The sequence below is a fragment of the Euprymna scolopes genome, chromosome 39 (assembly GCF_053919585.1).
Source record: "Euprymna scolopes isolate OS-2025 chromosome 39, ASM5391958v1, whole genome shotgun sequence".
Taxonomy (NCBI): domain Eukaryota; kingdom Metazoa; phylum Mollusca; class Cephalopoda; order Sepiida; family Sepiolidae; genus Euprymna; species Euprymna scolopes.
Window position 1 is genome coordinate 58,253,189 of NC_136520.1, and position 13,601 is coordinate 58,266,789.

At 32.8% G+C, this 13,601-nt stretch overlaps 1 protein-coding gene across 3 annotated transcripts in view; it reads right to left on the reverse strand.

The window, feature by feature from the left end:
- Positions 1-13,601, reverse strand: part of LOC145263789 (spectrin beta chain-like) — a 532,547-nt gene that overhangs the window by 117,410 nt on the left and 401,536 nt on the right. For all 3 annotated transcript variants that reach the window (XM_080120846.1, XM_080120847.1, XM_080120845.1), the window contains exons 55-58: positions 8,259-8,345; positions 7,215-7,312; positions 4,115-4,229; positions 2,151-2,264 (exon numbers count right to left, since the gene is read on the reverse strand). In XM_080120846.1, coding sequence (XP_079976972.1) covers positions 2,151-2,264; positions 4,115-4,229; positions 7,215-7,312; positions 8,259-8,345 — 414 coding nt within the window. The remainder of the gene's footprint in view (positions 1-2,150; positions 2,265-4,114; positions 4,230-7,214; positions 7,313-8,258; positions 8,346-13,601) is intronic.

Sequence of the window (13,601 nt, forward strand, 5' to 3'; positions counted from 1 at the left end):
CTCACAAATGTGATGTTTATTCGTTCCTCTAGTGGTTGCTATCAATTTTCTATTTTGATACCTCATTGTCATACAACTTCCCATTCCAGTAGCTTCTTTCCAAAAATTGCAAACCTGTGGAACTCTTCCTGCTGACTGTTTTCCTTCTACCTATGCCCCTTGGTCTTGTTAGACCAAGATGCCAATAAGCATCTCGTGTTTCTGCACTAATCTTTCGTTCTTGTGAACTCTCTTTACCTTAAGTGGTTTCATGCCTTGTCTGGAGAGACTTCCATGAAAATAATATATTAGTCAAACTAAGCACTTAAGTTTTTTTTTTTTTCTTTTATAGCCATCTATTCAGACAAACAAGGTATTTAAATGAATTTATAATTTTCCAGAACAATATATACAAAATTTTATATGGAATGAGTTAAAAAAATAAATAAATAAATAAATAAAATAATGTCAATGAGTGATGGGACAGTTCCAATATTGTTTCTGATTCTGATACAATTACCAATTCCGATCTGATTCTTTATAAATCAGTAAATATTTAACTTCTAGAGTTGTTACCGATAAAACGCTGTAAAATATGCAGATATTTCCTCGGGCATAAAAATACACTTGTTAGGAATGATGTTTAGATTTTAGTTTTACTAGTAGTTTAAAATCAATAAATATTATTTTAAAATCAATAAATATTATGTTATCATTATTACCAGCAATGGAAGATTTTGTTTTAAATAAAATCAAATAAAAAAATAAAATAAAAAAGACAAAGAAATCTTTCTTGGCATCAGAAAATTGGTACACATTTTACAAATTCCGATACCCCCAAAAGTTCAGAGTTTTCAGATTCCCAACACTAAAGTCAATAACAAGACTCTTTAGCTCATTAAAAATGAGCAAAAGTTATAGCATGTTGACTTAGAATGAGTGCTTTATGCCAAATTCATTGTTGCATATGGTTACATTTGTGCTAATCTAACTGTGATACCATAATGCTTAGTTTGTTGTACCTTATAACAAAGGCCCATACAAAATTTCAGCCAGATCAGCCCAGTAGTTTCTGAGAAAAACTGAGTAAATGTGGTATGTGATGACTAATCTCTATCAATCCCTAACTGACTATTGAACGGATATCATAATACTTAGTTTGCTGCACCTTATAACAAAAGTCCATTTCTGAATTTTTGAGATGAGGATTGATTATTCGTATTATTTGGATTCATCGGACTACTGTTCTCTAACCACTGCACCACGGGTCCTTGCAAGGACCCGTGGTGCAGTGGTTAGAGTAATCGGAAAAATCCATTGTAAAAAGTGATATTCTCCTGAAGGTTCAAGGTTCAATCCTCAATGTTGGCAACCAAAAAGATACAATTGCAAATTACTAAGGACCTCTATCCAGTCATGGCTGACGAAACAAGCGCACGCTACCCCTGTGAAGTAAAAGGGTTCTGCTCGGAATTCTGTCCAAATTCCTAAGTTCGACAGGATACACCTGAAGAAGGTCAGAGGTTATATCGATCAAAATGTGAAAAATGAGAATAGTAGTTTGATGAATCCAAATAATACAAATAAAAGCTCATACAAAATTTCAACCAGATCAGCTCAGTAGTTTGAGAAAAATGTAACGTTATGTGGCATTACACTTTAGTAATTCATAAAAATAAAACTGGAAAGAAATAAATAAAAATCCGGGTCGGTATATTTTCTTTAACAAAAGTTTTTATCAAACATTACTACCATGTCTCGACACCACTTGAAAGTCTCATCATCGTGTATCTCGCCCGGTGTACACTTTTCTTCTCCGACCTAACGCCAGCTGTATCCAGCCATTTCTCGCCTTCAACTTTACACGTCCATTTTCTTGACGTCCACTTTGCTTCTCCCGACCACATGGCGCACTTTTCTCCTTTTTCTTCTCATGCACACTTCCTAATTTGCATATGTGCTTATTTTCGGCCATTGCTAATCTCTTTGCAAGCCAGCTATCCTTTGCTGCTGCTGTTATTTTCCCATGCACTCCTATACATCATGTTAAAAAAAGTAGAATGGACATACAGACTAAGAGGAATATATAATCTTCAGACCAAATGGACATTTGATCACATACGTGAAAAAGAGAATTTAAAAAATACATTCTCATAAATTAAATGACTTACCGTAATATCTGATTCAAGTACCGTGAAGTCTCTGTCTATTTGTTCCTGTTTCCGTAAAAGAAGCTGAATGGCTGCTAAATCTTTTATGGTTTCATCTGTTGTCAGCTGAACCTCCTTAAAGCAAATTAAAAAAAATAATAATAATAATAAACAAGTTTTTAATTTTTAAGCTAAAAAAACAAAATTATTTTGATTATTTTATTTTTAATTGCATTTTCACCCCAAACAAGGTACAGTGCCATTTTGATGTAGGGGACTACTACCTGGGACATAATTTTCAGAGATACCATGTAGGGAGTTGAGCAACAATGTTGTTGACATTACACTTGAACTTCCGCATGTCAGTACCATCAAGAAAGCAGGAACCTGGAAGGGAATTCCAAAGTCTAGCAGTCCTAGGGAAGAAACTATTAGAGTAGAAAGCTTTCTTACATCTGGGGATTTCTACTGTGTCAGGGTGGAATTTATCTGCTTGTCCGGTTTGTCAGGGGCATTTACGTCAGGGGTGGGGGACAAGGGCTTGTAGTTTGTCGGAGAACCTATTATTAAAATACTTGTAAAACAGGCAGAGGGATGCAACATTTTGTCGATAAGACAGCAGTTGAAGCCTAGCTGATAGTGCGAGACCTATTAGGTTGGCAATTCTCTTTTGAACCTTGCCTAAGAGAGAGAAAGACTAGTAGAAGATGTACTAGCCCAAATGTGGCAACAATACTCAATACATGGTTGAATGGTGGTCTTGTAGAGGTACAGTATTAAACGTTACATCAGTGTTATATGTATATAAATTATCATCTAAGAAACTTAAATAGCATGAAACTGATAGTTAACTTTTAGAACAGACTTCTGTAAAGACATTTTATATCTCTTGTCATTATATAAATATATAGGTGGCCTTGTCTGTTTGAGGAACGGTCTCTACCAAACTCCTCTGTCAATTTTTGGCCTAGAGACTTGAAACTGAATATCTAAGGGATTTGTAGCTATGGAATAAATTTTATTTGATCTTTAGCCGATAAAAATAGCTGCTCAGGGGTTAAAATTTTAAAAAATTGGAACTTAGCAGACGTAAGTCAAATTAAAGTGCTCTTCCGCGCAAACATATATTTACAAGTAAAATATAATTTTTTCTAGGTTTTGTAGCCATATGAATTCAAATTAGACAGTAATGAATAATGCTGAGAGCTATAGGTTTTGATTTTGATTCTAGCTGATGGCACCGAAGTCATTTTACTTTCTTTTGAAATCACTATTATATATTGGGTACAATATAATAATCAATAGAGAATTGGCCTTATAATAATAAATACAAAATCTGTCTAAGTTAAAATATCATATTCAGGTGTATTTTATGACCAAGCAATGCCGGGCAACCTGCTAGTATAAATGGGTGTGTATGAAGGTTGAGAACATGTTAACTTACAAAAATACCCCAGAGAGGTGCAGTTGTTATTTCTAGCTAGCAAGATTGGATTAAATATGCATCAAACTTATTTCCTAGTAATAAGTCTAAATTCATCCTATAAATAGTTTAAACTTATCCTTTATTAAGCAATCCATTAGCTTAATGGTTAGCCATCCAACATTGATGACCAGTGAGTCTGGCATCTAGATTTTGAATTTCAGGATTAGTCAATTCGTTATATCTAACCACACTGATGAGTGAAAAAAAAATAAAAATAAAAAAGCTGGCTGTGGACGATTATATTTACAATATCATACTTCAAAATCCTGACCTTGCTGTAGTTCAATCACTGGCATGCCTCAAACCATAATCATACCACAATGATTCAGTCACATCAACTAAATTTTGTTGGTTCAGTTACAGTGCCCTGACCCACTGTTATGACTGGGTCACCGTGTGCTTTGATCCCTCAACCTCTATTGGTCAACAACCCACTGTGGATAAATGAACCCTAACTAGATCAAAGTTTATGAAATTTACAAAATAAATACATCTTTACCTTTTCTTTGATCCGGTTTTTAATATCATTAACATCTCTGTTGAACGTATGGATCTCCAGTTGATTTTCTAGTTGAGTCTTGTATTTTTTCAAGGCACCTTGAAGTTGCTTCCAACTGAAACAGACAAGGAAAGTGGAAAAAAAATTTTTTTAAAAAAACAACTTTGCTTAAAAGATCATTTTTTTTTTTTTTTTTTTATTCCAATTATACTCATCACTAGCATAACTACCTGGCGTTGTCCAGGAGGTATGGACAGCAAAATCAGAAGAGTTAAAACCGCATAACATGTTTAACTTATCTCTATATATATTTTGTATTCTTTATCCTTCTCCCTTTCTATCCCCCCTCTCCAGTCAACAATGATTTCTTCAATGAGGAACATGCAAGTGCATTTTAGTTAGAATTTCACACCAAATATCGTAAAATCACAGGAAGAAAAAGCTCTAAATGTTGATTACCTTCTTCTCAAAATAATTCTGCTTTTGATGATTCTCAAAATAATAAATATTACAAAAAAGAAAATATAACATTAAAAAATTGCTCTAAATGTTGAACCTCTTCCCAACTCACTGATTTTCTTCTTGTTGGTCTTCAAAAGAATGAATATTTACATTTTAAAAAAAAAAATTTTTTTTTATTTTTTAAATGTGTCTATATTTTGTCCAAGGCAATGCTGATAAAGAATATATCAACTTTGTGGATCTGTCTTGTGTAGTTTCTAACCTTTGTCCTTTATGTAACAGATTATTCACAACAATTTGGATATCTCTTTTTATAATAAATAATAATATTTGCACTTTAAGTGAAGATTTTATTTGTCCTTTTTTAACTAGTAAATTCTGAAATGAATATGTGCTGTTGTTATTATGACAACAAACAACTATTATGTACACTACTACAAAAAATAAGATAGAAAGAAATATAACCACTATTACTAAAAAACTTCAGACAAATGACTTATTATAGGAGCTTTACAGGATTTTGTTTAAATTGAATATTTTTATGAATCTTATATTAAAAGTTGTTGTCTAAAAAATACTTATTAAAATTTTCAAATATTTAGAAGTACCTGAATTTTAACAAAGAATTTCTATGCTTGCTTTGCATAAAAGTAAATGTGTTATATAGAGCACTGCAAGGGAATGCCAAGTAACCTGGACAATTATTATGATAGTTGTTCATGTTTGGCAAATAGAACGCTAGAAAATATGTATCAAGATAAAAATATTTATGCTAGAAATGTATCGGGAATGTTAAGTTGGAATGTTAGATGAATACACAAAATATGTAACAAACATACAAACATGAATCAGTTGATTTGTGTCTTTGGTTATGTGAGTTAATGATGTAATGAGGTAGATTTTGAGACACATAGAAGTTTTAGGTTTAGAACAGAGACTCAGACGGAAGAGTTGAACAAGAGCATAAAAGATATCGTCTCCGAGTTTGGAAGCTGGTTGCTTGTTGGTTGTTTTTGTTTTACAGCATATCAACCTTTTTCAGGTTATTTAATGCCGAATCTAGTTATTTTGAGGAATGATTTTTAATGGAGTATATTTGTTTGTTAAGTCGGATTCTATTTAACCATAGAGTGGACCTGGGAGCAATGGCGATTAAAGGGTGGCTCCACACTCCCCAAGGCCCGCAAGCTGGGGCCTCACCATTGGATATAGTTTTAGGTCATATCCAGGACCGTTTGGAAGCTGGGAGAAACAACATTAGCATAATGTAGGAATCAAAACACAATCGGCGCAAGCTCTAAAACACAAATAAAGTTATATCAAATATATAACCTATGGTTGTTGGCTTTCCTTCGAAAGATGAACTTGGATTGTGAGAAGAGAAAGCAACACAACAGAAAAAGATATGTACTTTGCCCGTGTTCAACACAAACTGATGTTAATGAACTGTTTTACTGTATGTGTTGCAAACCAACACACACTGCACAAGATAGATGCTTTCCATATACATTGACCACAATAGACGCCTTTGTTGATACACACAATGTAAAAACACAATCAAACGAGACATTATATACACCCATGTTATATAGACCAGTACGCAACAAATTGAACTAAATATCAACAATTAAATTCTTTTTTGGGGTGGGTCAGTTGGGTTATAACATATCAGCTTTCTGGAAAAACAAATGGTAATTAAGATATGACTTCATGCTCTCCAAAACTTCCAAATTGAAAACGCAGTTAAATTCTTAAACTATATGTACCAAATAAAAGAAAAAAAAAGATAAAAATATGAATATAACCAAATTTTAAACTTAACTAATTCACACAGACTCTTTGATAGAAGTGTTATCAGTTAGAGACCAATAGAATTAGCTATATCTAAATAACCCACACAGACACAAAATATACTACAATGATGGCAAGTTTATATTAGCCAATCCACTTGATTTGTGAAATCCCTTACTGCTTCAAGCAATATATTTTTTAAAGATATTTATTAATGCTGTAAATGCAGATTTTTTTATGTATGAAATTTGCTTTTAGATTATTTTGTTTTTGTAGACATTTTTTTTTTTTTTTTAAGAAATAGATTGGAAACAATCGATACAATTTAACCCATAACTGAGATCCTGACAAATATTGTTTCTGTTAATTTGAAAAGTAAACAAGTCATTTGTGAATCAGTTAACGATGCACAAAAAGACAAACAAATGGTATAGCTACTATTGGGTGAATAAAAAAAACAATTTGACTGAGTAGCAAGGACTAGGGAAGTGGGGGTAAAGGTAAAACTTCAAATGAATCAGAGTGGATGTTAGATTAATGGCAATTAAGATGTACCTTCAAACTCTCCAAAACTCCCAAATTGGAATCTCAACACCACCAGATGCAGTTTAATGCCGCATCCAAAATGGCCGGGTATGAGAGAGCTGCAGTAATTGATAAGGTCAAGGAATCGGTAGGAGGGTGGAAATGTGGAAACGGTTGAGAAAACCGATTTTTAGGTGGTCAGGTGCTGAGCATTTTATTTCTTGCCAAATAGTTTGAAACACAGCTTACTGTAGTGCCTAGGATGGTAACTTTATTTACAAAAGTGAACAAAAAGAAAAAAAGAAAAAATGAAAGAACTCACTCTTCCATCATGAAATCTCTCTTTTCCTTGGCCTCATCATTTAATTGGTCAGCCAATTGACTGATTGACTGAACCCTTTGCTCATCCACACTGATGCCCTGTCAAAAAAATTAGAGAATTGGTTTACATGTATAACCTTATCTTCGAAAAACATTAAAAAATATACACAACTTGACAATTTGTTAAAAAAAAAAAAAAGAAAAAAACGCTAAAAAATCATTCTTAAATGATTAATGTGAAATTGTTAGCATTACAAAGCTAATCTCACAAATTTGAATTATAGTGGAGTTATCTGCCTTTGTTTTTTTTTCCAGATGGCAATATGAGAGCTTTTTTTTTTTTTTTTTTTTTTGGCATACTCATAAAATTGTATTTTTCTTGATTAAAAATAAAACTACTTGATCAATTTATCTAATTTTTGGAATACGCCATATTCGTTCCATGATGGGTACGTACATCAGAAATTTTTCTGTATTTTTGTCGGTCAAATTCTGGGTAAGAACAAAATTCTCTTTTTGTCTATAAAAAGTGAATTTCCACCCATGGATGGGAGTTCTTTGTATTTTGGTCAAAATCCATTTTGTTTTTTTCTTCTTAAATAAGAAAGAACTGATTTCTATCAAATCCCAAAAGTATTGACTCATTTTTTCTCTTTCTTCCTATTTCTTTCTATTTCTTTCTATTTCTTTCTCTCTACTTCTCTTGTATTTGCCTTCCTTTACCCTTTTATGACAGTTCTCTGTAAAAACTGAAGGTTTTAATTTTTTTGAAAAGGTAAGACTTCAAATGATTTTTAGTAAAATTACTCACATCCCTGAGGAAGTATAAAATAAAATGAGAAAAAAAAAATAAGTGTAAAAATTTCTAACATGAACTCCCTCTCTCCATTCAAGTATTATACCTTTTATGGAAGAAACTACAAAAAAAAAAAAAATCAAAACAAAAATAATGATCCTAATTATGAATTGATAATAAAGGTCACATTCTAGGCAGCTTTTAAGCTTTTAAATGAAGTCTGAAAGTAAAGAAAAGAATAATACTTACAGCAGATTCTTGATTGTTTGCCTTCTTCAGCAATTCCAGACAATGTTCATAATCTCGTCCTAACTCTCCAGCATTCACTAAAGTTTCCTGAAAAAAAAAAAAAAAAAAAAATGTTTTTAAAATTATTGATTTTATCAAATATTTAACTCCTTGATTAAAAAATAAAAGTTTAAAAATCTAATTAAAAATGATTTTTTTTTTTTAATGAAAGAATCTTTTTCTTTTTCACTCTTATTCATCTGAAAGTGCTGTTAGGTCATAAAGGGATTACTAATTGGGGAAAAAATATACAGGGACATTTTGTAAAGAGTTCAGTAGCAAGATGCCTATTCACATTACACATAAATTTCTGCATGTCAGTACAGCCAGGAAAGCAGGGAATCAGAAGGGAATTCTAAAGTCTAGAAGTTTGAGTGGAGAAATTTTCTAAAATTTGAAAAAATTCAAACTTAAAATTTTTGTTCCAAATCTTTTTGTCAAAAGATTACCTCTAGTGGAAATGTGCAACAAAAATTTTTTTTAAATTAGCGATTTTATAATTATAATATAATTCATTGATTTAAGAATTAAATTTTATGCCTTTTTTTTTTTTTTTCAATTAAAAGAATCTTTTTACATTTTTAAAAATCTTAATTTGAAATTTTTGTTTTAAATCCTTTTATAAAAAGATTACCCTAGTGGAAATAGGGTGGGGCTGATACTAATTGTTATAAAAAGTGCACTAAACTGAACTGAGATGAGGTGATACTTGAATGTGTCTTGACAAATATTGTATTGGTTAATTTGAAAAGTAAACAAGTCATTTGCGAATCAGTGAATGATGCACAAAAAGGCAAACAAATGATATAGATATTATTGGGTGAATAAAAAAACAAAACAATTTGACTGAGTAGCAAGGACTGGAGAAGTTAAAAGGCCTCATAATCCCTATCTATAAATATAAAAGCGAAAATGTATGTGTGTGTGTTCGCTTTTTCTGTATGTCTACAAAAGGCTTTTTTCAGAGAAGCGGTCAGTCGGTTCACAACTTTTTAAAACTTATTATATCACATGTAAATCGTAATATCTCAGAGTTAACAACGGAGCTCGCCTGTCTATTTAATTTGTTCGACTTCGGAAAGATAAATATTCAACATTTGTCGCTCGACGCATGTGGATTAGTCTTTTTCCTATAATAAAAGCGACACTAATTCTGGTGGTATTTTCCGTCTATCGGCGGAAATGTCCGAAAGCAATCAGCTTTGATCAATGTGGAAATATTTTCCATATATCAAACAATTGCTATTCAATTTCGACAAGGGGAACCGTTTCCCCCTACCTGCCAACATTTTGGAAAAAAAAGAAAGTGTTCCGCACTAAATGATACCCCACAGTCAAAAGTTGACCTCATTAAGTCATTAAAACATGCACCTGCCAAATCCAAGTAATTAAATAAATTCAAACGTGTTTCCGTTACCATCTCGTGGTGGCCCAATAGTTAACGCACTCTTTTTTTTTTTTCACACTTTAATTTCCAACTTTGCCTGAAGGGTTCGGGTTCAATCCTCATACTTACCTACCAAAACATTTTTTTTTATTTTAAACCCCCCCCCCCCCACGGAGTTTTGATTTACCCAAAACCACACACACCTCCAAACACCTGGGCAACGCCGGGTACTCCTCGCTAGTATATATATAAAAGCGAAAATGTGTGTGTGTGTGTGCGCGTTTTTGTGTATGTCTGCAAAAAGCTTTTTTCTGGGAAGCGATTAGTCGGCTCGCTCCTTAAAACTTTTTATATCACATCTAAATCGTAATATCTATGAGTTAACAACAGGGGCCGCCTGTCTATTTAATTTGCTCGACTTTGAAAAGCTAAACATTCTACATTTTTGGATCGCCGCGTGTGGATTTGACACTTTTTCGTATAAAAAAAAAAAAGAAAAGCAAAACTAATTTGAAGCTGGCAGCATCATTCTCGGTGCGATTACCGGGAACGTCCAAAAGCAATCAGCTTTGATCAATGCGGAGTTCCTCTTTATATCAGACAATTGCTATTCAATTTGGCCAATCCCCTTTTATGGGGAGCTGGTTTCCCCCCAACATCTCGGGGACAAAAAAAAAAAAAAAAAAAAAAAAAAAAAAAAAAAAAAACTGCCCCTCGGTAAATAAAAAACTGCCCCGCAGTGAAAGTCCACTTGACCTCATTAAGTCATTAAGTGCGGGCACCTGCCAATTCTTAATCCTTAAATAAATTCAAACATGTTTCCATTACTATTTATTGTTGGCCGAGCGATTAACGTCGTACGTTTTTTTCCCCACTTTATTTTCCAACTTCGCCTCAAGGCTTCCTACTTACCTACCAAAACTTTTTTACCCCCCCCCCACCCAACACAAACACCCAGGCAATGATTTTTTTATTATACTTTTGCTTTGATTTACCCAAAAGCACACACACCTCTAAACACCCGGGCAATGCCGGGTACCCCCGCTAGTACATAATAAAAACATCTTCATCTGTAAATCAACCATACAAATTACATATGCTTTCCATTCTTTGAACTGAGGGGCCAATGCATTGCATTTTCGAAAAAGGCAAGTTTATTTACATTCAATAAAAAAATATTTAAAATATGAAATAAAAATTTAAAAAAAAATAAAATAAAGCTGCAATATATTTAAACAAATTTAAAATAAAAATCCTAACATTTAATCTTTAAATAATAATTTATCATTTTTGCCTCCACCCGTGACTGAATTATGATAAAAAAAAAAATATGCCGATAAATATGTAAACCCATACATTTGAATCACAGCTTATTAAAGCCAAAAGTCACTCACGGATATAAGCTAAATTTGTAGTAAATTGATTGTTGGCTTAATTATGAATATTTTCAAGGAGTGCAAATGGTTTGCTGATGATTATTTATGTGAATGGATTGTGAAAGTATTTGAAGACATACATGTTATAGTTTGCAGAGAAGAATTCATGTGATAATATGTTCCACTGATAGAAGGCCCTTGGAAAGAAAGTGTTTAATGAAAATTTTGTTTGATTAAAGACACAAAGAAGGAAAATTTCTTTGCAGTTGTGGTATTATTAGGCAAGTTCTTGCTGTGAATGTCTTACAAGCAGTAAAAAAAGGTTAGAGTTAAACTAAGCACCTTCCTTGAAAATAATAGATTAGAAAAAGACTAGCAATATTTCTTCCGTTAGAAAAAGAGAGATCTTTTTCCACAAGATTGCAAAGTCAATTTTGTATGTTATCAAAGCAAGAAAGTGTGCTCTCAACCACACCACCTCAGATGCAAAAAATTTCTTCATAAAAATTAAAAATAATATTTTGGTACTTGTCTAGAATTCCTCTTATATTGAAAAACAAAAATCTGTATGATGTATATACCCGTGACATCATATTTCAAAAATCACAAATTTATCAAGAAGTTCTATTTCTATAAAGAAAAACATTTTTAAGCAATGTGAATTCATAGTCATCTATAAATATAAAAGTGAAAATGTGTGTATGTATGTTCGCTTTTTGTGTATGTCCGCAAAAAGATTTTTTTTCAGCGGCTTCTCAAGGTCGTCGCTCATTTTTAAAACTTCATATCACTTCGAAATCATAATATCTACAGGCTACGAACCGGGGTCGCATGTGTATTTAATTTGCCTGACTTTCAAAAGCTAAATATTCAACATTTTTCGATCGGCGCGTGTAGATTTGCCTTTTTCGTATAATAAAAGTGAAACTAATACGAAAGTTGTTACATCGTTCCCAGCAATCAGCTTTGATCAATGCGGTTTTTTCCTTATATCAGACAATTGCTATTTAATTTGGACAATCCCCTTTCAATAGGAAGCTGTCCCCCCCTCCCATCATCTTGGAGAAGCCCAACCTGCCCTGCACTAAATGAAAAAACGATCCTGCAGTGAAACAAAGTAAACAAACGCCAAAAAACTGCCCCGTCATCGTAACGCTCCCGCGATGACCTCATTAAGCAGCGACCTGTCAATCAAACCTCCTTGACTTACTCACTTCAATCGCTCTTAAATTAACATTGTCGCCATAGCGCAGGTGTTCAGGCTCAGTCTATAGGCCACCAACCCCCCCATCTTTTTTTTTTTTAATTTTTTTTTTTTTTTTTTTTTTTAAGTCGCTATCGTTAAATTTCATTTTTGTTCTGATTTACCCCCCCAAAAAAACACACACACACACCTACAAATACCCGGGCAACGCCGGGTACCCTCCGCTAGTCAAATAAAAATCTAACCTGTCTGTTTAAAATGTATGTATGTATGTATGAATGTCTTGCAAAAACTTTTGATAGAGGCGACAGATTTTCACAAGATCAGTATCGTTTTGAAGCTCGAACCTTAGGACGACAAATATCGAAAAATTAGCTAAAAACATTAATTCCTTCACCCTCAACTAGGCACTTTTCTACGGGGACGAGGGGGGGGGGGTACTCTCGCTTTTTTTTTTTTTTTTTTTTTTTTTCGAAAATCAACTCCCTTTTTCATTGACTAGCCTAAATTTAAACCTTCGCTACTTCTGGTTTGGCGATGAATGCAACGGCAAAGATGTCACGTTTTTATTTTTCACATTCTTTTCCTTCTTCGCGGTACGGGTTTAAGCCTGCCTGTCTACTACCACTTTTTTTGTTGCTCAACACATACCTCCAAACACCTGGGCAACCAGGCTAGTTGCAACATAAATCTATTGTGAATTATGGTTAAGTTCTCTCCCTTTGATTTTTGAGATTTTTTTTCAAAATGGCAGTTTAATTATTCACTGTTTGAATATTCATAAAGTTTAATTTTCTTATTTAAAAATAAAACTCCTGGATCAATTTACACAAATTTTAAAATAAGATTTTTGTTTCATCATAAGTACTACATCATACAGATTTTTCTTTTTAATATGGCGGAAATTTTTATTATTTGTCCTCTTATCTTACGGTGAGGTTATAAGTTTAGTAAATGCCTTCCAACCACTGTCTGCTGTCATCTTGCTGGTGTCACCTGATAGGATTGGGTAGTCATCAATTAATCTCCTGCACCTAATATCTGAAGTAGTCTACCATGTGGTATGTAATTATTGTTATAGTCAACTAACGTACTTCCTAACTTCCAGCGTGGCTGCTACCGGAAGCGGTGACAAGGCAAATCAATTCCTTTGCATTTTTCTCTCATGCCTATATCTCTCCTGTACATGTATTCTTTTTTTTTTTTTATTATGTTTTTCTGAAAGTTTTTTTTTTTTTATTTATTGTTTTATTTTTAAATTTAATAATCATTGAAAAGTTTTTTTCGGTCTTATGTTAACTCAGAATTATTGAAATTAGTTTTATTTTTTTAAAGAA